Below are 25,842 nucleotides of genomic sequence, written 5' to 3'. Positions count from 1 at the left end.
TGTTCACTGATATATTCAGCAGAAGGAATGATGATACGGGTCTAGGAGCCTACCCAGTTGGTGCGCATGCGCTAAGGGAGGTAACTCCGTGAGGTAGGGGCCGTATAATAAATAAAAGAGTTTATTTATTGTTCAATCTTTTTATTCAAAAAACATTGATACAACTGTCACAGGACATTTTTCAGCCGGAAAATGCATAATATGTACCCCAAGGACGACTCTCTTCAAAGAATTGAAAACCTCTGCAGGTTTGGTTAAATTTTGGTGACCTTCATTTAATTTTCAAGGTCACAGATACACTTTGAAGATTTCAGCATGTTAACCTGAATTGGCAGCAAGATATTTCAAGAACGGTTCACTGGATTTTCAAAACTTCCCTTGAATGTTTTTCAATAAGCAATTTCTTTAGTACTATTTGTGCATATTTCATACACTATGACATTCATGTCAAGGTCAAAGTCAGTCTTGAACACACGTGTGTTTGAACAACTAAAGAGCAAGACATCAAGAGAGGTTGACTGGTCATGTTTTTGATGACATTTAACTTCATCTTAAACTTTCATTAAGTTTGATTTGATAATTTGGGGCGGGGGATTATGTCACCTTAGCGACAATGCTTGTTTTAAATGCCCTGGCCAGCCATATGCACTCCATATCAAGTGAGGCTAGAAGCGTGAGTGAGTGTGTTTAGTTATATGCTACTTTTAGCAATATTCCAGCAATATCACAGTGGGGGACACCAGAAATGGGCTTCACACATTGTACCCATGTGGGGAATCGAGACGGGTCTTCAGCGTGACGAGCAAATGCTTAAACCACTAGGCTACCCCGCCGCCCTGAGGCCAGATAAGGACATTTGCCAGGAAAACCAGTGGTTGATACAATGAACATCGATATGTTTGAATGGCATTTATCTGGCGTGACAACAGCATAGATTTGTTAGCAATAAATTTCCAGGCAATGTACCGGTAGTTGTTAAGATCTTTTCTGTATGAAAACCCACTGCCTTCTGGAATTTTCAGAACGGACGCCTGAAACACACTCAGATGTCAGAGATCTGGAGTCAGTACTCACAGGAGCTTCATCCGTGGCTGCTGAGACTCACAGAGGAGTTTGATCTGACATGTCCCCTGAAGGACGAGGACACCAACATCGTGCCTTGTCTACTCCCTACTGTAGAACCACAGGTAGGTCATAGATGGAGAGATTGTTCTCTCTTGTCCCCTGAAGGACGAGGACACCAACATCGTGCCTTGTCTACTCCCTACTGTAGAACCACAGGTAGGTCATAGATGGAGAGATTGTTCTCTCTTGTCCTCTGAAGGACGAGGACACCAACATCGTGCCTTGTCTACTCCCTACTGTAGAACCACAGGTGGGTCATAGATGGAGAGATTGTTCTCTCTTGTCCTCTGAAGGACGAGGACACCAACATCGTGCCTTGTCTACTCCCTACTGTAGAACCACAGGTGGGTCATAGATGGATAGATTATTCTCTCTTGTCCTCTGAAGGATGAGCACACCAACATCGTGGTTTGTCTACTCCCTACTGTAGAACCACAGGTAGGTCATAGATGGAGAGATTATTCTCTCTTGTCCTCTGAAGGATGAGGACACCAACATCGTGGTTTGCCTACTCCCTACTGTAGAACCACAAGTAGGTCATAAATAGAGAGATTATTCTCTCTTGTCCTCTGAAGGATGAGGACACCAACATCGTGGTTTGTCTACTCCCTACTGTAGAACCACAAGTAGGTCATAGATAGAGAGATTATTCTCTCTTGTCCTCTGAAGGATGAGGACACCAACATCGTGGTTTGTCTACTCCCTACTGTAGAACCACAGGTAGGTCACAGATGGAGATATTATTCTCTCTTGTCCTCTGAAGAACGAGGACACCAACATCGTGGTTTGTCTACTCCCTACTGCAGAACCACAAGTAGGTCATAGATAGAGAGATTATTCTCTCTTGTCCTCGTAAGGACATCGTGGTTTGTCTACTCCCTACTGTAGAACCACAAGTAGGTCACAGATGGAGATATTATTCTCTCTTGTCCTCTGAAGAACGAGGACACCAACATCGTGGTTTGTCTACTCCCTACTGTAGAACCACAGGTAGGTCATAGATAGAGAGATTATTCTCTCTTGTCCTCTGAAGGATGAGGACACCAACATCGTGCCTTGTCTACTCCCTACTGTAGAACCACAGGTAGGTCATAGATGGAGATATTATTCTCTCTTGTCCTCCAAAGGACGAGGACACCAATATCAGTCTTTCCTTTTCCTCTGCAGGACCCAGATCATGCCTTGTTAGCTTCTAAATTTATTTTTACTGAGATAGTTAGATTGAGATATATTCATAATGTCAAGCATACATAATGGCCAATCCTGTCTGATTGTTAAATGTGTTGTTGAATGTAGTCCCTGTGATGTTTCAGTACAACTGGCCGGCGCTGAAGACAGGGTACCGAGAGACCAAAATGATGTACAGCTACGACTATCTGCCTGCTGGACTCTTCAACAGAGCCCAGGTAGGGATGTTCATGAGAAACATGGATGGATGATGAATTAACGCTCTGATGGGTAGAAAAATGTCTCATTGTCGAACCTGGACTTGAATACCAGTGAATTTCATCAGTGATATTCTATGTAATCATTTTGACATTTTCGCATCATCCAGTTAAAGGGGTGATGTAAATACTGATGCAGGTATCAGAGAGTTGGTTGGTTGGTTGGTTGTTTGATTGGTTGTTTGCTTGGTTGGTTGGTTGGTTGGTTGGTTGTTTGCTTGGTTGGTTGGTTGGTTGATTGTTTGCTTGGTTGGTTGTTTGGTTGGTTGGTTGATTGTTTGATTGGTTGGTTGATTGTTTGCTTGGTTGGTTGGTTGTTTGCTTGGTTGGTTGCTTGCTTGGTTGGTTGGTTGATTGGTTGTTTGCTTGGTTGGTTGGTTGGTTGGTTGATTGTTTGCTTGGTTGGTTGGTTGGTTGGTTGATTGTTTGCTTGGTTGGTTGGTTGGTTGGTTGATTGGTTGTTTGGTTGTTTGGTTGATTGTTTAATGCCGCTCTCGGCAGTATTCCAGTTATATGGCGACGGTCTGTAACAGACAATCCAGGGATCAACAGTATGAGCATCGATCTATGCAATAGGGATGCGATGACATGTGTCAACCAAGTCAGCGAGCCCGACCACCCGATCCTGTTTTCGCCTCTTACGACAAGCATGGGTATGAGAGGGACTGACCTGGATAAATCTGTGGTTGTGTTTCAGGTCCGACTGCATCAGTTGACGGACGGGTCAGTGATGTGGAAGAAGGGGTCACTGCTCAACAAGAACCAGCACACCGCCCTGCTACTGCAGATCAGGTCTGTCAAAATGTGGACAATAATTGTGTGTGTTAATGCTGCACTTATAGTCTGTTTGCCGTGAAAATGTACCAATGAATTTCACTTTAAACAAAAATGTACACCAAGCAAAGTGAAATGAAGATTGCAAATCCTCATAATATTACCTTGCCAATTGAACATTTAAATCTCAGAATTTTATTCATCTTTGGATAAAAGTTATTTAACAAATGATCATAGTTTCAAATCGCTATTATCGGTTTGTATTACAAGGGGTAAGAACAGTGAAACAAATGCATGTGCGACAGTGGCGTTAACTCAGTCAACCCATTTGTTCTCGGTGTTTCATTTAATTTGCATTAAATCTGTAACAGAATGGTTTGTTGTGGAGCTGTACAATGAACTTATACAACGCGACTTCACTTGTTGGCCTAATGGTTAAAGTTTCATTTGAATCGGGTTCGAATCCCCACGTAAATGTGTGTGAAGCCCATTTATGGTGTCCTGTATTGCTGGAATATTGCTACAATGAACTTAAACAACTCACTCACTAACTTCACTGAGAGCTAATGAGGTAATCTGACAAGGGAGATATTCTTGAAAATTTTAGTGAGTTGTCCGGATTACCGAGATGAAACATTATGTGAACTAAGAACAGTACTAAAGAACAGACGGATCAGCATAGCTAAAACCCCAAAACTCTGATCTTTAATTTCTCAATTTATTAAGTCATGTCATAACGTCAAACATTTGTTTCCATTTTGTTTGTGGGCGGTGGGTAGCCCAGTGGTGAAAGCGTTGGCTCATCACGCAGAAGACCGGGTTCGATTCCCCACATGGGCACAATGTGTGAAGCCCATTTCTGGTGTACCCCTCCATGATATTGCTGGAATATTACTAAAAGCGGCGTAAAACCATACTCACTCACTCACTCATTTTGTTTGTTTGTTTGTTTGCTTGTTCAACACTGCCCTAAGCAGCATTCCAGTTATGTGATGGCATAATTACATCTGGACCAGATAATCCAGTGATTGATATCATGAGCATCGATCTATGAAATAGGGATACGATGACATGTGTCAACCAAGTCAGCTGAGCCTGACCACCGATCCTGTTTTAGCCTCTGACCTGGATAAATCTGTGGTTGTGTTTCAGGTCCGACTGCATCAGTTGACGGACGGGTCAGTGATGTGGAAGAAGGGGTCACTGCTCAACAAGAACCAGCACACCGCCCTGCTACTGCAGATCAGGTCTGTCAAAATGTGGACAATAATTGTGTGTGTTAATGCTGCACTTATAGTCTGTTTGCCGTGAAAATGTACCAATGAATTTCACTTTAAACAAAAATGTACACCAAGCAAAGTGAAATGAAGATTGCAAATCCTCATAATATTACCTTGCCAATTGAACATTTAAATCTCAGAATTTTATTCATCTTAGGATAAAAGTTGTTTAACAAACGTTCATAGTTTCAAATCGCTATTATCTGTTTGTATTACAAGGGGGGTAAGCGCAGTAGTTGGAACAGTGAAACAAATGCACGTGCAGTACGTGATGAGCGTTAACTCAGTCCAACCCCACTTGTTCTCGGTGTTTCATTTAATGTGCATTAAATGTGTAACAGAATGGTTTGTTGTGGAGCTGTACAATGAACTTATACAATGCACTTCACTGAGAGCTAATGCGGTTATCTAACAAGGGAGATATTCTTGAAAATTTTAGTGAGTAGTCCGGATTACCCCGAGATAAAACATTATGTGAACTTGAAAACATAACTAAAGAACAGACAGCTCAGCTAAAACCCCTAAACTCTGATGTTTAATTTCTCAATTTATTAAGTCATGTCATAACGTCAAACATTTGTTTCCATTTTGTTTGTGAGGCGGTGGGGTAGCCCAGTGGTAAAAGCGTTGGCTCGTCACGCAGAAGACCCGGGTTCGATTCCCCACATGGGCACAATGTGTGAAGCCCATTTCTGGTGTACCCCTCCATGATATTACTGGAATATTACTAAAAGCGGCGTAAAACCATACTCACTCACTCACTCATTTTGTTTGTTTGTTTGCTTGTTCAACGCTGCCCTCAGCAGCATTCCAGTTATGTGATGGCATAAATACATCTGGACCAGATAATCCAGTGATTGATATCATGAGCATCGATCTATGAAATTGGGATACGATGACATGTGTCAACCAAGTCAGGGAGCCTGAACACCCCATCCTGTAAGTCGCCTCTTACGACAAGCATGGGTTGTTGAAGACCAATTCTAACCCTGATCTTCATGGGAATAAAGCCAAATGACCGTAATGATTTAATGCCTTGATGTTACAGTGCCACTGATGTACAGGTCAAGGTACAGGGGTACAAGCCAGAGAACATCCTGTTCCTGGTCCATGAAGTGTTTGAGTGCCTTATTTCTGAGTCTTACAGCGGCGTGCAATATGACTACTTTGTGCCTTGCATGGATTGCCAGTCAGAGGTAAGATGAACATTTAACTCCCAAAACAGCTCTTCTCTCAAATATAAATTGGCTGGGGTAGCCTAGTGCAGTCATCATGCCAAAAACCTTGTTCGATTCCTCACATGGTTAGAATGCTGTCCCCAGACATGATATTGCTGAAATATTGCTAAGAGTGGCGTAAAACCAAAGTACAAAGTCAGTTCACCATGAAGTTATATAACACCGTATACAAAGCTTGTGTACTTAATTGTCCAATGTGCCAGTGACTGATCGATATAAAATGTGTATCAAATATAAAACATCACTTATTCAACAACTAGGTACAATATATAACTGTTATCAGATGGCCTCTCTATTAGATCCATGAGAATAAATGACAAAGCGGAACCAACCTCAAGTCCAGAGATTCCGCAGGTACAATTGACATATCTCTTATGTTTGAAATTGGAACTTTGTTCCTGGACTAAATGTTAGTTTGGTTCTAAGCACAAGAGGAATGATATTTCTGGTCCTATTCCATCCCTCTCACAATTACATCAAAATCTCAATACACAAAACAGAATTTAAGCCATTCAAGGAAACAGGAAGTGACATTGTGAGGAGTACAAAGGGAGATAACTCTGTCATGATTTATATAGCATGTGAAAACGGGTAAGAAAATCAATATGTTTTCTTCCTTGCAGAACATTGTGGATCCATGTATGTTTCCTGCATCGAAGGTGCTGCGTGCAGCGGAGATGAAAGCGCCGTTCCTGCAGTGTGACAAGTCCTTCCATATCATGTCCATTCCCGAGCTGCAAGGTAAAGTTTGTTGTGTACTAGTCACACCACATCCTCGATAATCTCCAGGGTATACGTTACGATCACTCTCCACTATACCCTGGATGCATCCACAGCTTGGCCCGATGATTTTATTACCTCCCTTTGCTGGCTCCGCATTCTCACAGTAGCCAATCAGCTAAGCCGCCGTTACATCCGAGCTTGCCAGTGTCAACAAAGATAGCGGTCGCAGTCACGAAGGTTTGTTCACAGTGCCACTCAGATATTTGAGGAAATAATACAGACAAATTGACAGATCTGAAACTTTCAAAAAATATATAAAAGAACTCCTTCTACCTCTTTCTCTGCATCAATTGTGTTGCCAAGTTTAAACGGTTAGATAAATTAAGAAGCGAAAGTGAGTTGTGATTGGTTCGCTCAACTTCCCAGCGTAGACACCTGATCGGATAAACAGCCAGTCAAGGGAGGTAATAAAATCATTGGGCCAAGCCGTGGATGCATCCAGGGTATAGTGGAGAGTGATCGTAACGTATACCCTGGAGATTATCAAAGATGGTCACACCATCAATCCAGCTTTATAACGAAGGCATGTAAATAGCTGTGAATAGACCAGATAATCCAGTGACTGATGTCACGAGCAACAATTGACACCATCAAATACATCTGTAAGTTGATATGCAATCAACCATGCCATCAATCCTAGATTCTTGTCACAGATGCATGAAAGTTGAACCTGTGCTCCTCTGGTCTGCCAGTAAACATTTAAAGCTTTCCTAAAGCCTTTAACGGTGTAGATAAGGGCATTTAACTTTATGAACATTTATTCAGATGATGCAGATCACTGGATTGTCTGGTCCAGATTCGATTATTTACAGACCGCCGCCATATAGCTGGAATATTGCTGAGTGCGGCATTAAATTAAACTCACTCACTCAGGTGTTGCAATGTTTTGATACAGATTCTTGCATCGTTGTCAAGCAGATACAACGATACAAGGACAATGGTGGATCCAGTATTTTGGAGAAGTGGGTGCACATATATCATGAAGTCTGAAGGTTAGGGGGAAATGCACCTAAGGGTAATTTTTTGGGAGGGAGTGGAGGGAGCACCTCAACTACCCCCCTCTGTATCTACCCCTGAAGGATATGTATTGAAACGTCGCATCACCTGAATAAAGAAACTGTTCATCCATAAAGTTTGTCCTTTTCTGACTCTTCTAAAAATGCCACTCAAAGAAGTTTTAATGGTGTAAATATGATTAAGTCAACTTTGCTCTGGAGTTGAAATCTTTGAAAGATTATCCTTGTACATCAGAATGATGTGATATTGATTTTAAGTTACCGGTAAATATGTCCATGTTGGAGCCATAAAACATTTTGAAAGCTTTCCTAAGGCCTTGAAAGTTGGAACCATGATTAAGCAAATATTGAACAAGTCACATGATGCTCTTTGAAATATTCGAAGAAGGAGGTCAATTGTACGTAAAAAGTTGTGATAATGATTCAGTTAATCTGTGAATGTTTCAGCCATTATGCCACCAGACCGAAACAGCGACTTCGACGACCACCTGGGCCGGACAGTCCGGGAGTTGAAGGACTTGGAGGACACCTCCATCAGCATCTTCTTCTGCTACTCCAGGAAGAACGTCCCCTCTCTGGACATGGAGCACAAGAGAGTCCATCCTGGAACCATCATAGAGGGGCTTCGTGAGGGCGGGAACAAAGTGTGAGTTGCATGGGTACCTGGTAGGCTATGGAGGGTACCTGATAGGATGATGGGTACCTGGTAGGCTATGGAGGGTACCTGATAGGATGATGGGTACGTGGTAGGCTATGGAGGGTATCTGATAGGATGATGGATACCTGATAGGCTATGGAGGGTACCTGATAGGATGATGGGTACCTGGTAGGATGATGGGTACCTGATAGGATGATGGGTACCTGGTAGGATGATGGGTACCTGATAGGCTATGGAGGGTATCTGATAGGATGATGGGTACCTGGTAGGATGATGGGTACCTGATAGGATGATGGGTACCTGGTAGGCTATGGAGGGTACCTGATAGGATGATGGGTACCTGGTAGGCTATGGAGGGTACCTGATAGGATGATGGGTACCTGGTAGGCTATGGAGGGTACCTGATAGGATGATGGGTACCTGGTAGGCTATGGAGGGTACCTGATAGGATGATGATGGGTACCTGGTAGGCTATGGAGGGTATCTGATAGGATGATGGGTACCTGGTATGGAGGGTACTGATGGAGGGTACCTGATAGGGTACCTGATAGATGGGGTACCTGGTAGGCTATGGAGGGTACCTGATAGGATGATGGGTACCTGGTAGGCTGATGGAGGGTACCTGATAGGATGATGGGTACCTGATGATACCTGGTAGGTAGGATGATGGGTACCTGATAGGATGATGGGTACCTGGTAGGATGGAGGGGTACCTGATAGGATGATGGGTACCTGGTAGGATGGGTACCTGATGGATGGGGTACCTGATAGGATGATGGGTACCTGGGGCTATGATGGGTACCTAGGATGATGGGTACCTGGGAGGGTACCTGGGTAGGATGATGGGTACCTGGTAGGCTATGGAGGGTACCTGATAGGATGATGGGTACCTGGTAGGCTATGGAGGGTACCTGGTAGGATGATGGAGTACCTGGTAGGATGATATGGAGGGTACCTGGTAGGATGATGGGTACCTGGTAGGCTATGGAGGGTACCTGATAGGATGATGGGTACCTGGTAGGCTATGGAGGGTACCTGATAGGATGATGGGTACCTGGTAGGCTATGGAGGGTACCTGATAGGATGATGGGTACCTGGTAGGCTATGGAGGGTACCTGATAAGATGATGGGTACCTGGTAGGCTATGGAGGGTACCTGATAGGATGATGGGTACCTGGTAGGCTATGGAGGGTACCTGATAGGATGATGGGTACCTGGTAGGCTATGGAGGGTACCTGATAGGATGATGGGTACCTGGTAGGCTATGGAGGGTACCTGATAGGATGATGGGTACCCGTTAGGATGATGGGTACCTGGTAGGCTATGGAGGGTACCGGGTAGGCTATGGAGGGAACCTGATAGGATGATGGGTACCTGGTAGGCTATGGAGAGTACCTGATAGGATGATGGGTACCTGGTAGGCTATGGAGGGTACCTGATAGGATGAGAGGGCGGTTGGGTAGCCAAGTGGTTAAAGCGTTCGCTTGTCACACTGGAGACCCGGGTTCGATTTCCCAGGGGTACAATGTGTGAAGCCCATTCCTGGTGTCCCGAGCCGTGATATTGCTGGAATATTGCTAAAAGCGGCGTAAAACTGAACTCACTCACTCACTCACTGATAGGATGAGTTCAAGCAGTATCTCCTAGGAGATATCCCAGTAATGACATTGCATGACAATCCTTTTTGGCGTCATCAGTGACCTTGACCACAAACGAAAGACATTACAATATCTCAGCAACTGAAGCTGGTTAGCTGTAGGTTTCATGCTGAAGATACAAGTTATTACTGTTTACAAACTGAAAGATGATCTTAGAAAGCTTACAGAACCTTCAGCCATCATGTCTTTTTATATGTTAATACTCATCAACAAGAATACCAGAACACTCAGTTATACACTGTGTATGTCATTTACAGATCATTCTGCGACACCCCAGAGACCACGGACATGGAGACCCTCACTCTGTCCATGAAGGCAGCACAGGTAGGGTTTTAAAAACTTGGCCACACATTTTTTATTTGTTTCTTTAAACTTTGTCACATGTTATTTCCTTATGTAATGTGTACCTCCGGTTTTTTACTGGATACAGAGTAAAAGAAATTTGATAACAGTGAGTGAGAGAAAGGCCATGGGCATGAAGACAACTGAAGACATGACACGACATGACATGACATGACAAAATATGATGAGGCACGACATGATAGGATACGACACAACACAACACATGACATGACACTATACGACACAACATGACATGACATGACATGACACTACACAATACGACACAACATGTCACAACATCACACGACACAATACGGCACAACACGACATAACACAACACGACATGACATGCACTCCCTTGCATCACCTGCCATGCTGGCCCTGGGGTTACGAAATGAAACCTATGCATTTTTGTTTCATGTCATTGAATTTTCAAGCATTAAGAATCATGACTTATGACCAGTGCAAAAGCAAAATTCAATTTATACAAGAAGGATGCTTAAAATTTCTGATGATGCAACACTCTTCGGTGAAGGTTGAAAGTTCAGGGCATTCTCAAGACATTGAGAATATCAACTGTATTTGCAGGCTGTCCATTACATAAAAAAAACCCACAAAAAAATCTATAAGAACAATAAGATCTTGTAGCACTGACACTGAAGGTGTCTGGAGGGATGGTTTTGGATGTGACAGAGGTCTGTTTCCTGTGATTTATTCAGCCTGTTGTTGACAGGTGGTGGTTGTTGGGATGTCCGACGAGTTCATCGAAACCGAGCAGTGCCGCAACCTGATTGTGTACTGTCAGGAGACGCTGAAGAAACCTCTCCTCCTGGCGCTGGTCGGAGACACGATTGGATGGCAGAAATCTGACCTTAACCTTCTACTTGCAGATCACGTAAGTTTAGCAACACAGTGTGAGAAATTCAGACAGAAACTACACCAAGAACATTTTTGTCCCCCGCCGCAACGCGGAACGGGGGACTCTGTATTCAGCGGCGTCTGTCCGTACGTCCGTATGTATGTCCCGATTCTTGTTAACGCAATATCTCATGAAATGTTGTACCCAATGTCTTCAAATTTGGTGACAGCCTACATTGGGAGATTATGCAGACACCAGTCGATTTGGGTGACCTTGACCTTATTTTCAAGGTCACCACGACACTTTGACCACTTTTCAAACTCTTGTTAGCGTGATATCTCATGAACTTATGTACCCAATGTCTTGAAATTTGGTGACAGCCTACATTAGGGGATTACAAAGACACCAGACGATTTGGGTGACCTTGACCTTATTTTCAAGATCACCACGACTCTGACCCCTTTTCAAACTGTTGTTAACGTGATATCTCATGCACTGTTGTACCCAGTGTCTTCAAATTTGGTGACAGCCTACATTGGGGGATTACGCAGACGCCAGTGTATTTAGGTGACCTTGACCTCATTTTCAAGGTCACCACGACATTTTGAACACTTTTCAAACTCTTCTTAACACGGCACCTCATGGACTGTTGTACCAAATGTCTTCAAATTTGGTGACAGCATACATTGGGGGGATTACGCGAGACACCAGTTGATTTTAGGTGACCTTGACCTTATCTACAAGGTCACCACAACATTTTGAACACTTTTCAAACTCTTCTTAACACGGCACCTCATGGACTGTTGTACCCAGTGTCTTCAAATTTGTTGACAGCATACATTGGGGGATTACGCAGACGCCAGTTTATTTAGGTGACCTTGACCTCATTTTCAAGGTCACCACGACATTTTGAACACTTTTCAAACTCTTCTTAACACGGCACCTCATGGACTGTTGTACCAAATGTCTTCAAATTTGGTGACAGCATACATTGGGGGGATTACGCAGACACCAGTTGATTTTAGGTGACCTTGACCTTATCTTCAAGGTCACCACGACACTTTTCACACTTTTAACTCTTGTTAACACGATATCTCATGGACTGTTGTACCCACTGTCTTCAAATTTGTTGACAGTTTACATTGAGGTATTACGCAGACCCCAGTTTATTTGGGTGACCTTGACCTTATCTTCAAGGTCACCACGATACTTTGACCGCTTTTTAAAGGCGATATCTCATAAAACATTGCACCCAATGTTTTCAAGTATGTTGACAGCCTACATTGGGTGATTATGCAGACAACAGTCATTTCAGGCATCTTGTATGTGACCCAAAAATAAAAAGTAGTAAATATAGATATTCCATTCTTTAGCGGCGGGGGACATTGCCACATCAGTGGCAAACACTTGTTGTTTTCTCAAACCTCTGTCACTGCCAGCACATATCACAATACACAATGACTGCCATAAATCTTTAATGCAGGTATCATGACCAACAAGGGAGATAACCCATGTAGTTCATGTGCTGGGTGACTCCAATTATCATTTGACCTGACAAGTGAGGATTGACCTGATACCGGGATTTCCCGTATTTAAGCCCTGGGCTAAATAGCGGAAAATGACCCCACTCGTTAACAAATATAAAGCCCATAATTAAGCCCAGGTCTTAAATTCAGGAAATGCTTGTAACTGAAGAAAATGATTCTAAGACACAGTAAAATAGAATGAACTTTAATAATGATATTATCATTTATTGCGACTGCGTTTGAGTCATATGGATTGAGATTGTCTATTTGAGTATAGAGTACCTGACTTCTTTTGGGACTACAAACGTTCTATACACGTGAAAAACTCTAATTGCACTACAAACGTAATATATGCTGGCGTTTGCCATGTGCTTTGCAAAGGGATGTCACTCTAAACAATCAAAGTTGAAATCTTAATTTAGGCCGTTTTTAAGCCCATGGGCGTAATTTCAAGTGGGCTTAAATACGGGAAATCCCGGTAGCAACAACCACCCCTGTGGTGTAGAAGTTGGAATGTCTGTTTCATCCCCAGCGACTTCAGAAAGCTGTTGAAGGTGGTACTTGTTGTTACCCTGGCATGTACTGATCATTAAGGGGATAAAAAAGGACTGGTTGATTTAGAATCAGGATACTTTGTCAGAGTGGGGTATCCATGTTATACTTGGGCATGGTGTCTCAGTTTACTAGTACCATAAAATTGGCATTAGTCTTAATTTCCACAAACATATACAGTAGAACACGGATATAACGAACTCCAAGGGACCAAGAAATTTAGTACGCTATATCCGTTGTTCGTTATTCACATTTGACCGCCATCTTGGATTGTAGAGATGTAGACATTCACAGACATTACCTGTATCATGTTGATAAATATGAAGTTTATTTTTATGATAAAATTGAAATAATACAACTACAACTTAAATAAATTTATTTTTTAAATGAAAATGCAAGCTTACATTTATAATGTCCTGATAAACCACGAAAGAAGCAAAAACTGTAGCGATTTTTTTTCCATTTGTGACATGTCATAACATGCCCGTGCCTTTTTCTTTTATATTTTCAATTTTATGTAATCAGGCTATCCGCTCGTTAACATGACACAACAACGGGAAATACCTCCGTTTTTGAAGCTTCGTATGAATAACATGCGAGGCGAATCGTGTGGTGTCTGGTATCGTTCGACAGCTCTGGAACATCAACAATATCACTGTACCCTCGCCGAGAGTATTTTCACAGTTGTAAAAAGCGATTTTATTAATATAATCCCGAGTTCATCCCACTGACCTCACTCATGGTTAACTGACCGCGACAGACTGGAACCAGATAGGTACCAATCGGCAGGGGCGTCCATTCATTCTCTTAGGACAGATAATCTGTAATTCGTAACCCGTTCTTTATTTTCTCGTTTAGCTTGCCTGGTTAGAATCGAGAATTTTGTGTTATGTAGATGTTTGAAAGATTACACCATGCAGATCAGGACTTGCAATACACTGTATCCTGTTTCAATCCATCCCTGTAGGTTTATGTAAAGATCTACGAAACGAAAACGCTTCGACAACAAGATGAAGGAGCTGCAGGAGGCTGTCAAGGTCAAGGCCGGGCATTTAAAGAAGGTACGTGTTGCCCATCTGTCAGAGACGTCTGTATCTCTGATGGAATCAAAATGCATTTTACTGATATTACTTTGGGTTTTTTGCCTCGGGTGGGTGAGCGGGATAGCCTAGTGGTTAAAGCACTTGCTCGTCACGCCGAAGACCCGGGTTTGATTCCCCACATCAGGGATGGAAATAACCCATTGCCCGACGTCCGAGTCCAGTGTTTTTTTCTGTTGGGCAAACAAATTCGTTGTCACACTGTACCGGCGTCCAGTTGACTTCCCAATGTTAATTATGTTGTTTATTTAAAAAATCCAACAAGAAAACGGTCGGTATAGTGGGAAAATTATCAGGGCAAGTGATTTCACATGTGCCACTGTACCGGGAGTACATTAGCAATTTCAAAGTTATTTCCACCCCTGCACATGGATACAATGTGTAAAGCCCATTTTAGGGTGCCTATTCTTGAAAGTGTCCCAGCTAAGACAGATCCTAACTAGTTAGGACAGGAGTTAGGACATCCTACCGTTAGGATAAGACCCATTCTCGAAATGATCCTATCCCTGTGTTAACTTGAGCTTCCGATCCTAGCTAGGATAACGAGCTCTTCAGTAGGTGAGATAGAAACACATTCATTAAGTTGGGGATTCCCCTAAATATCATTCGTTCTATAAATAACACACATGCAAATGTATAAAGGCAACTACAATCTCGTTTACAAGATAAATGGTAAGACTAGACTAGTAAAAAGCTTGAATGAGGTGAAATTCAGCTTTTGGTGGACTTAGTAGATCTAGAAGAAATTATAATTAATTATAGTTATAATTAAAATACACATATTGTATCCAGAAAAATAGAGTGAATTAGTACCTTAATGGATTTAAAATATTTAATAAGATTTTTTAATATCTATTTGTTTGAATTACCATACTTCCAGAACAAAAGTATTGTTAAAATGTATTATGTTAATATATTCGATATTTTCATCACATTATAGTAGTTTTGAAGTTTTCATTTATTTGACAAGGAAATAACATTTTTACTTCAGAGTTTGAAAGTCTCCCAAAAAATCAATAAGATATGTGCAAAAATATTTTCATTTTTTTTTTTTTTTATGAAAATCATGGCTTGAACTCTCATTATGTGTCATCTCACAAACTGAAAATTCACCTAGGAAGTAAACAGGAGTTATTGCCCCTATCAAGTTGGCCTTGACATTGATCAAAGTTCCTAGGGCTAGGATCCTTTCGAGAATAGGGGCCCTGGTGTACCCTGCTGTGATGTTGTTTGAGTATTGCTAAAAGCGGCATAGAACTAAACTCACTCATGTCTTATCAAAGGAATATACATCCTCAAGTATCTGGGTACTTTATCTCAGTTCCTTGAAGTAAATACTTTGGATTCATTTCCTGCCAATTGTTTTGAGCCTTATTGAAAATGCATGATGCTAAAAATGCTGAGATGGTTCAGATTCTTTAGAAGGTGTTTTTACTATGTAGTGCTCGGAGAAAACAGTAATGAGGAATGAGGCTGGAAGCTTTGAGGAAAATATTAACTGGTAAAGTAGTTGTGATTTAGTTTGGCGGAATTATTTATGATGATAGATTGGTTGTGATATTCTAAGACAATGCCTGTTGCTTCATCACACAATGAGTGAGTGTTAGTTTTACGCCGCAACATTCCAGCACTATCACTATGGGGGGACACAAGAAATGGGCTTCAGACATGTTCGAAATCAAACCCAGGTCTTTGCCGTGACAAGCAAGCGCTTTAACCTCTAGGCTACCACACCACCCCTTATCATACATAGATGCTGACCTTATATTACTGTATTTCAGAGACAGGACTTCCCCAAGTGCTTTATCAGCTACTGCTGGTGCAACTCGAAGGAGGCCGTGGAGCAAGGGTCCCAGGCGAAGCCGGGGGCGGGCGCTGGGTTGGGGTGACCCTCGCAGACTGAAGCGGTTCCTGGAAGCCAAGGGAATCAAGTGCTGGCTGGACATTGAGAGGATGGGACAGGTTTGGAATAGTTCCTGGCAATGGCAGACAGGGTTCCCACAGATGTTTTAAGTCACTGATATGTATTTCTTTCAATTTCACTGTATTCACATTTCAAACTTCATGCAAAATTTTGATAGTTAATTCAGTTTAATGCAGTTATATGATGAGTTAACCCCAATGTGTATTGTAAACATAGTATGTTTAAAGATATGATATATTTGGGATTACACTTCCTCAGGAAAGTACAAATTCAAGTACTTTTCTTGGATTGAGTCCCATCACAGATTTCGGGGTGTCCTCATTGTGCAGGCACCTTTAATTCAGAATTACTGAAGCAATCAGGCTTGTCAAATAGCAAAGCAAAGGGATCACCAGGTGACCGTATCAGTATAAACCTGTGACACAAAGTTGAATCTAACTTTTATTCTTCAGTCGTCTTGATCTAGGGCAGGCATGGGTCTAGTGTCAGATTCGACCATATGTTCATATTGGCAAGGAACTATATGTCCACTGTGATCTTGCTAGGATTTGCTGGATGGTTGTGGATATTTTGATATGTCTGGAATATTGTTAAAAGAAGCGTAAAACTAAACTCATTCACTGAGTCACTTTTTAAAACTGTCACAGTCCAAAGGAACAGTAGACACGTCATTGTCAAGCCTTCCATTATTTGTTGGAATCACAGGGTTTGTTGTCCTTGCAGGAGGGTTTCTTTGAGGACATTGCTGATGGCCTTCGCAAGTGCAAGGTCATGATTGCTTGTGTCTCGGAGCAGGTAATGATGATGATGATGATGATGGTGATGGTGATGATGATGATGATGATGATGATGATGATTGTAGTGGTGTATTCTGGAATCGTTTTCATCTGTTTCTGATGTGGTATGGGACACAATGTGTTTCATCTTAATTGTTGATGTATTTCACTGAACAGTATTGATATGTATTCTAAGGGACATAACTCTTGTAGGTTTAAAAAAAAACATTATCAGGGACTTGCAATTCTAAATAATACCACTGTTCAGGCTATATCTTTAGGTCCAATCTATTTCCGCTTTGTGATAATATATTGAATTCTCCAAGTGAGGTGGATTTCAGTGTCAAAGGTCACAAACTGTCAAGGTCATCCATACTATTCGTTTCAGAGTTTGGCTTCATATGTTTTGGCTATTAACCAATCAAAAGTCTTCTAATTTAAATCAGGATAATAAGATTATTTCCACTGTAGTATTGTATTTCTCAGAACATTTTGTATGAACCATTTATCATTTCAGTACGCAGAGTCGAAGAATTGCAAAATGGAATTCCGCTTTGCCATCTCAACACTGAAGATTCCTGTCATCCTTGTTGTTGTCGGAACCAGTTACAAATGGGAGAGTACAGAGGTAAGTCAAAGGTCAAGGTCATGTATATGGTCAAGTTCATGGTCAAGGTCAATGAATTCAGAACATTGAATCATAAACAAAGACAGCTATGTGGGAAAAGAAAAATCAAGTAGGTCGTCACAACTGGTTTCTTTTGAAATGAGTGAATAAAATAATTATTAATGATCGGATGAGAGCAATGCGTGCACCTTGTGTGTTCTCAAACTGCTAAAGTGTTGATGTTTCATTGTAATGACTATTGGTCTTTCTGCAGGGATTGTTAGTAAGAAGATTTCCCGAGCAATGTAGACATGTCTTCCTGTTGGGATTTCAGGGTAGGAAGAGATCCCAAGCAACATGCACACAATGTACACGTGTTTAACTGTGGGATACTGGGTGAGAATAGGTTTCCAGGAACCTATACTGGTTGCAAGATTCGACTAAATGGGCCTGGTTGTCTCAGATGTGGTTGACTCTTGTGAATAATTGTACTCTGACCATTTACTCATGATATTGATCTCTGGATTTTCAAGACCAGAATTGATTACACTATTACAGAATATTTGGATTTGGTTTAAAATGACATCAAAACGAACAAAAAGTTACTTCACTCAGTGATTGCAATGATTCAGGTCGGCATGATCGCGGTTGGCCACGAGTGTCCGAAAGTCAACCTGCAGTATGATAACGAGGCTGGGCTGCTGGACGTGCTGAGTAGGGTCCAGGAACTCATCCCCAGGGAGGAGGAAGACACAGAGAACCAGACCTCAGACACCCAGCGACAGACTGCCTTCCAGGTAAAGAAGTCCTTTAATCCAGGGTACATGGCAAATCTCGGGGGGGAGGGGTGGGTAGGGTTGGTAACAATGTCTGGTGTGACTGATAAATGCCATCTGCTCTTGCTATCAGCCCCTGGTTTGTTTGGCCAAGTCTTCTATTAAAGAACTGCCATGAAACAGTGTATGAATTGGGGCGGTGGGGTAGCCTAATGGTTAAAGCGTTGGCTTGTCACGCCGAAGACCCGGGTTCGAATCCCCACATGGGTACACTGTGTGAAGCCCATTTCTGGTGTCCCCCGCCGTGATGTTGCTGGAATATTGCTAAAAGCGGCATAAAACCAAACTCAGTCAGTCAGTCTGTCAGTCAGTGTATGAATTAATTTTGAAAAGTCACGAGCCAGAAGGGCTTTTGGTCGATAGTGGTATGGTTTCTCAGAGGATCCTTATATTGTTTACAGACAGTGAGTGATATTATTTTTTGCTGTCTTTAGCAATATTCAAGGAATATCACAACGAGGGACACCAGAAATGGGCTTCACACACTATCCATGTGGGGAATCGAACATGGGTCTTCAGTGTGATACACAAAGGCTTAAGCATGAAACACCTTTTGTTTGTCACCTTTTTTCAAAGAAACCAAAAATGTGTTCTGGATAAGGCTTCTCCTTATGACATATAAAAGTTCCTCTTAAATGAGTGAGTGAGTGAGTATGGTTTTATGCCGCTTTTAGCAATATTCCAGCAACATCACGGTGGGGGACACCAGAAATCAGCTTCACACATTGTACCCATGTGGGGAATCGAACCCGGGTGTTCGGCATAAAGAGCGGACGCTTTAACCACTAGTCTACCCCACCATTCACTTTTGCAATGAAATACTGGTACTCATTTTTTGAAATTACTAGTCTTTTGAAAAATTGGGGTTTATGTTTGTAGCAGGGCCTTGTCAGCTTGTTGATGGGGTTAACCTCTTTAGGTGTCCGACTTTAGATAAGAAGGTCCATGATTCAAATCCCAGCGCAGGACTTGGAATTGTTTTTCAGAAGTCCTCCTTGGGGTACATATAAGCATTAAAATGTCCATTTTAAAAAACCTACGACAGTTGTAATAATATTTCAATAAAATATTTTACCAAACAAAAAACTCGTTATGTTTAGTGAGACCACCCCTAAAGGGCCCCTCACAGGGCCCCCTACAGCCAAGAGCCGGTAACTCTGGCTGCGTAACTCGTACCTCACTTTTCATGCTGTCGTACCCCAAGGAGGACTTTTCTTAAAAGAATTCATAACCTCTCCAGGTTTGTATAAATTTTATGGACGCTACATATTCATTACAGGAAGTCCTGGAGTTGGCAGAGAGGAAGTTCCTGCGTCAACTGATGACGTACGCAGACACTATGGAAGGTGAAGGTTACCCCCATCTCGCAGTGGTGGACATCAACCCTACCCCCCCCAACTGACGGAGGAGGAGAGACAGGCACTGGATGGGAATTCTGACAGGGATGAGGAGGGGTATAGGAAGCTGTTGGAGGAGACGAAGGAGATGAATGAGGAGGTACAAGAGGAGACAATCAACAAGATCTACAAGGAGATTGAGAAGGTATTGTAGTGTCTTGTTATTCGTGCTGCAACGATGCATTGAACTATCGAAGAATTACATGAATTTTATGGAGAAGCATGTACAATGTGAGTGACCCCCTAAAATGTATGTACAAAGTAAGTGAACCTCCTGCATATCATATCAATGCCCCCCCCCCCATTTTTAAGCATAATTTTAAAAACTATGTCTATTTACAAAATTGATGATCTCCCCAGAACAAAATGGGTGACACACACGCACCCACAACCGCACATCATCCCCCCAAGCCATAAATTATGAACGGTCCCTTAAGGATTAAGAAATAATGAGAAACAATCTAATGGTGACACTTGTACTGTCTGCTGTACTGATATATATATACCGGTAACACCATTAGGAATTCATCTCTTTATCTTTATTTCTTGAAAATACAAGAATTCTGACACTTGTTTTATATAATCAGTTTGACACATGACAATCTCTATTTGTGGTATGATGGGTGTGAGTAAGATGTATATGACTTGTCACTTTCCTCACAGTACGATGTAAACGACAAACTCTCAAGTTAGGCTTTAAGATGCAGTCACATGGTGAAGTTTTGGAGAATCGGTATTATACAAGTTAATTCATAACACATACAATTGGTCCATATTTTTACATCATCAAGGTTTCCAACAAGAATGGTGTCATTGGTTAGTAGGGGTGTCGCGATACACGAATGTATCGATGCATCGATACATTTTACTGACGATAAAACACGCGATACATGCCTGCGTGTATCGATTCCTATTGTAAAACTTTATTGATTCAAATTTTTATGCTATTACCATCTCCGTCTAAGTCTTGATAGTAAAATTATACCAGACCGCTCCGATAAAGAGATGTAGCTAGCTTTTCTTAAAAAATAGGTTGGAAACTAACAGCTTTTGTGATTGGCTAGACTATTTAGATGGACCAATCAGCGAGCGCGTACGTTGCCGGTAAGGTAATGCTATGATAAAGGCGCGAAAAATATGTATCCTACAATTTGGTCCGCGATTTTAAAATCGTGGATAAGGTCGTATCGTCAGATTGGTGAATCGGTGTCTATCGGTTAGTGGCATTTAGTTACTTTGGTAAAAGTTATTTAAGGAAACCTCTCACTATTGTTCATTTGACTTCTTTGTTTCCAGAAAAATCAAGAGGTTCTCAAGCAGGCAGAGGCTAAACTGGCTGCATCCAAATACTGCTTCAGATTGCTGTGTGAACATGAACAGGTAGAGTTATCATGGTTCTTGAAATTAATCTTGAAATTTCATGCCTCCTGTTCACTTTTCTGATAGGTAACAGGGACCTCAGGACCATCTTTGGGGCCCAGTGGGGTAGCCTAGTTGTTGAAGCGTTCGCTTGTCACGCTAAGGCTTGGGTTCAGTTCCCCAGATCTAGTGTACCCCGGCATGATTTTGCTTGAATATTGATCAAAGTGGCGTAAAACTCACTCACTCACTCACTCACTCTGGACCATCTTTAAATTGGAAAGAATCAGTGAAATTATGGGTTAGAATTGGTCTTCATCAACCCATGCTTGTCACACAAGGCGACCGTGCTCGTCACACAAGGCGACCATGCTTGTCACACAAGGCGACCGTGCCTGTCACACAAGGGACCATGCTTGTCACACAAGGCGACCATGCTTGTCACACAAGGCGACCATGCTTGTCACACAAGGCGACCATGCTTGTCACACAAGGGACCATGCTTGTCACACAAGGCGACCATGCTTGTCACACAAGGCGACCATGCTTGTCACACAAGGCGACCATGCTTGTCACACAAGGGACCATGCTTGTCACTCAAGGCGACCATGCTTGTCACATAAGGCGACTATGCTTGTCACACAAGGCTTGTCGTTGGAAGTGACTTAAGGGATTGTGAAGTCAGACATTAACTCAGTCATGCTCATTTTGTTTAGGCAGGTCATTGTGTCCCAGTCATTGGATTGTCTGGTCAAAGCTCTCTTATTTGCTGACTGACATCATATTGTTGGAATATTTGGGTTGGGAGTTGCACAACACAAAGGTCAACAAACAAATACTTGTGAAAGTTGTGAATTACGCTTTCAGGATAATTTGTCCTTATTTCACGTTAGCTTTGACTGAAATATCCTACAATATTTTACATATTTCATGACAGTGTGTTAGCTAAATATATGTTCATGCAGTACAATATGCATGTAAGATACGGCAACTGGGACTGGGTGGTCATGCTCGCTGACTTGGATGTCATTGTTTCGCAATTGTGGAGATAATTGACCTTGATGTCAGTCACTGGATTATCTGGTCCAGACTCCATTATTGACATACCACCATCATATACCTGGAATATTGCTGAGTGCAGCATTAAACAACAAACCAATTAAATCCCCACATGGCTCGTGTTGTTCCAGGGGTGGCATCCCGTGCCCGACAGCATCCCGTTCCCCAGCCTTGATGTACCTGATGATGATTACCTGAAGACTGTTGCGCCGTACCTGGCTCGCCTCCAGTCTATCCTGAAACACTCCAGTATGGACATGAAGCTGTTGACAACTGCTGAGGGGGAGAGGTTGAGGATGAAGCTGGATGAGGTGAGTGGGTTCTGGGTGAGTGAGGTGTCTGGTGAGTGGTTGAGGTGTCTGGTGAGTGAGTGAGTGAGTCTATCCTGAAACACTCCAGTATGGACATGAAGCTGTTGACAACTGCTGAGGGGGAGAGGTTGAGGATGAAGCAGGATGAGGTGAGTGGGTTCTGGGTGGGTGAGGTGTCTGGTGGGTGGGTGAGGTGTCTGGTGAGTTGGTGAGGTGTCTGGTGAGTGGGTGAGGTGTCTGGTGAGTGAGTGAGTGAGTCTATCCTGAAACACTCCAGTATGGACATGAAGCTGTTGACAACTGCTGAGGGGGAGAGGTTGAGGATGAAGCAGGATGAGGTGAGTGGGTTCTGGGTGGGTGGGCTGTCTGGTGGGTGGGTGAGGTGTCTGGTGAGTGGGTGAGGTGTCTGGTGAGTGGGTGAGGTGTCTGGTGAGTGAGTGAGTGAGTCTATCCTGAAACACTCCAGTATGGACATGAAGCTGTTGACAACTGCTGAGGGGGAGAGACTGAGGATGAAGCTGGATGAGGTGAGTGGGTTCTGGGTGGGTGAGGTGTCTTGTGGGTGTGTGAGGTGTCTGGTGGGTGGGTGAGCTGCCTGGTGAGTGGATGAGGTGTGTGTGGTGTGTGTGTGTGTGTGTGAGGTGTCTGGTGTGTGTGCATGAGGTGTCTGGTGTGTGAGGTGTCTGGCAGGTGTGTGAGGTGTCTGGCAGGTGTGTGGGCGATGTGTCTGGTGTGTGTGTGTGAGGTGTCTGGTGTGTGTGTGTGAGTTGTCTGTTATGTGTGTGTGAGGTGTCTGGTGTGTGAGTGAGAGGTGTCTGTTGGGTGTGTTGGGTGTGTGAGGTCTCTGATGGGAGGATGAGGTGTCTGGGTGAGTGTGTGTGTGAGGTGTCAGTTGGGTGTGTGGTGTCTGGTGTGTGTGAGGTGTCCGATGGGAGGATGAGATGTCTGGTGTGTGTGAGGTGTCTGGTGTGTGTGAGGTGTCTGGTGTGTGTGTGTGAGGTGTCTGATGGGTGTGTGAGGTGTCTGGTGGGTGGGTGAGTGAGTGAGTGAGTGAGTATTTCTATCCTGAAACACTCCAGTATGGACATTAAGCTGTTGACAACTGCAGAGGGGAAGAGGTTGAGGATGAAGCTGGATGAGGTGAGTGGGTTCTGGGTGGGTGAGCTGTCTGGTGGGTCGGGCGGGGTTAGCTGTCTCGTGGGGGCGTGAGCTGTCTGGTGGGTGGGTGAGCTGTCTAGTGGGTGGGTGAGCTGTCTGGTGGGTGAGGTGTCTGGTGGGTGGGTGAGCTGTCTGGTGGTTGGTGAGCTGTTTAGTGAGTGGGTCAGCTGTCTGGTGGGTGAGGTGTCTGGTGGGGGTGTGAGCTGTCTGGTGGGTGGGTGTGCTGTCTGGTGGGTGGGTGAGCTGTTTAGTGAGTGGGTCAGCTGTCTGGTGGGTGGATGAGCTGCCTGGTGGTGGGTGAGCTGTTTAGTGAGTGGGTCAGCTGTCTGGTGGGTGGGTGAGGTGTATGGTGGGTGGGTGAGTGAGTCCATCCTGCAATGCTCCAGATTTGACATGAAGCTGTCGACAACTGCTGGATGAGATCTGCTCTGTGTGTGTGTGTGTGAACAGGTGGGTGGACAAATGAGTGAGTGAGTAAATGTGTGATTGTATGAGTTCGTGACTTTGTAAGTAATTTTGTAAGTGATTTATGCCTGTGTGTGAGTGAGCGGAGAACCACTGCAATCATTATCTCATTTCTATCACTGCATGAGAGAGGAAATCCTAAAGTGATACAGGTTACAGACATTACCATCATGTCACCAGAAACACAGACACAGCAAGCATGGGCTTGGAACATAAGACCATGACATCTTTGCACAAATAACGTTCTGAGCTTAGTGTTTGTTGGACCCTAAGCTTGAACCACCCACACCACATGTCATCTTTTGGGCAGATAAATACATTTGGGCCCACTTCCTGTGTGATGGAATGTAGCTGGCTGCTTCTTTCAACATCCTTCTCTCCACCCTCATGTTGACTGCCTCCGTGGTGTAGTGGTTAGAGCGTCCGCCCGGATCTGAGCGGAAGGTCGTGGGTTCGATCCCCGACCGTGTCATACCAAAAGACATTAAAATATGGTACTTGTTGGTCCCTGCCTGGCTCTCGGCATTAATGGGTACAACAAAGACTGGTCGGCTCGGATTCAGTATAATGTGTCTGAGTGGGGTATTCATGCTTCACTGCGGCATGGTATCTCAGTGGGCCAGCACTATAAAGCCAGCTTCAGTCTGGGCTAGTACAAGCAGCCGCACATACACACGCATGCACGTCGTCATATGAGCGAAATATTCTCAAGTACGACCTTAAACCCAATTTCACCACACCTCACCACCCTCATGTTCCAGTGGTGTGCCAGGACGGACAGCGTCTTCCAGGAGGAGTACAAGAGTCTTCTGCAGACTGTGATGGAACAAGACAAGGACGGCGCCAAGTGTGGACTGTCAAGGTCAGTGGGCTCTGTGCCATGCTTAAATAGTTCTACCAAGGGTTTCATGTTGTAACCATGTCTCACAGACCATGTCTCACAGACCATGCCGTGCTAATAAAAATGGGGATGACACAACTTTATGGATGATCAACTTCTTTATTTTAACAATAGCGATGTTTTGGTATAGCTTCTTATACCGTTTTCTTATACCTTATGAGCTACAATGACATGATGATGAGCTGAGGATAACAAAATGAGATGAGTGGGATTACCATGAGAATTAGTGAATGTAAGTTATGGTAATCCCACTCATCTCATTTATGTATCTTGGCTCATGGTAATCCCACTCATCTCATTTATGTTATCTTAGCTCATCATCATGCTATTGTAGCTCATCATGTAACTTTCTTTGATGCTTTGTTCCCCACTCTTGTTATTGTTATCTCTTTATCGTATCTTGTATATAAACTGGTGTACCACTTCATTCCCCCATATGCTTGAAATCGGTATAAGAATCTATACCGAAACGTCGCCATTGTTAAAATAAAGAAGTTGATCATCCATAAAGTTGTGTCATCTCTATACCAGCAACTTCTAAAATGCCACTCAAACAAAACTAATAAAAATGGACCATTCAGGTACCATCAGTTTTAGGGAGTCATTTGGTTTTAATCCCATGAAGAATTGGTCTGGGTTAGAATGTCCTTCAGCAACCCATTGCTTTCATAAGAGGCGACTAACAGGACTGGG

At 43.1% G+C, this 25,842-nt stretch overlaps 1 protein-coding gene across 1 annotated transcript in view; it reads left to right on the top strand.

Moving 5' to 3' along the window:
• Positions 1-25,842, top strand: part of LOC124273077 — a 65,148-nt gene that overhangs the window by 32,804 nt on the left and 6,502 nt on the right. Inside the window, 20 exon segments of the mRNA XM_046708290.1 lie at positions 1,023-1,187; positions 2,439-2,531; positions 3,268-3,362; positions 5,673-5,820; positions 6,486-6,603; positions 8,109-8,307; positions 10,235-10,301; positions 11,053-11,214; positions 14,224-14,253; positions 14,255-14,323; positions 16,144-16,227; positions 16,229-16,318; positions 17,004-17,075; positions 17,574-17,684; positions 18,296-18,460; positions 19,779-19,892; positions 19,895-20,041; positions 21,193-21,276; positions 22,446-22,625; positions 25,010-25,110. Coding sequence (XP_046564246.1) covers positions 1,023-1,187; positions 2,439-2,531; positions 3,268-3,362; positions 5,673-5,820; positions 6,486-6,603; positions 8,109-8,307; positions 10,235-10,301; positions 11,053-11,214; positions 14,224-14,253; positions 14,255-14,323; positions 16,144-16,227; positions 16,229-16,318; positions 17,004-17,075; positions 17,574-17,684; positions 18,296-18,460; positions 19,779-19,892; positions 19,895-20,041; positions 21,193-21,276; positions 22,446-22,625; positions 25,010-25,110 — 2,294 coding nt within the window.

The sequence above is a fragment of the Haliotis rubra genome, unplaced genomic scaffold (genome assembly GCF_003918875.1).
Source record: "Haliotis rubra isolate DU_JTF1 unplaced genomic scaffold, ASM391887v1 Scf176, whole genome shotgun sequence".
In the NCBI taxonomy this organism is placed as follows: domain Eukaryota; kingdom Metazoa; phylum Mollusca; class Gastropoda; order Lepetellida; family Haliotidae; genus Haliotis; species Haliotis rubra.
The sequence above is the reverse complement of the archived record's forward strand: the minus strand, read 5'-3'. Positions and strand labels throughout refer to the sequence as shown.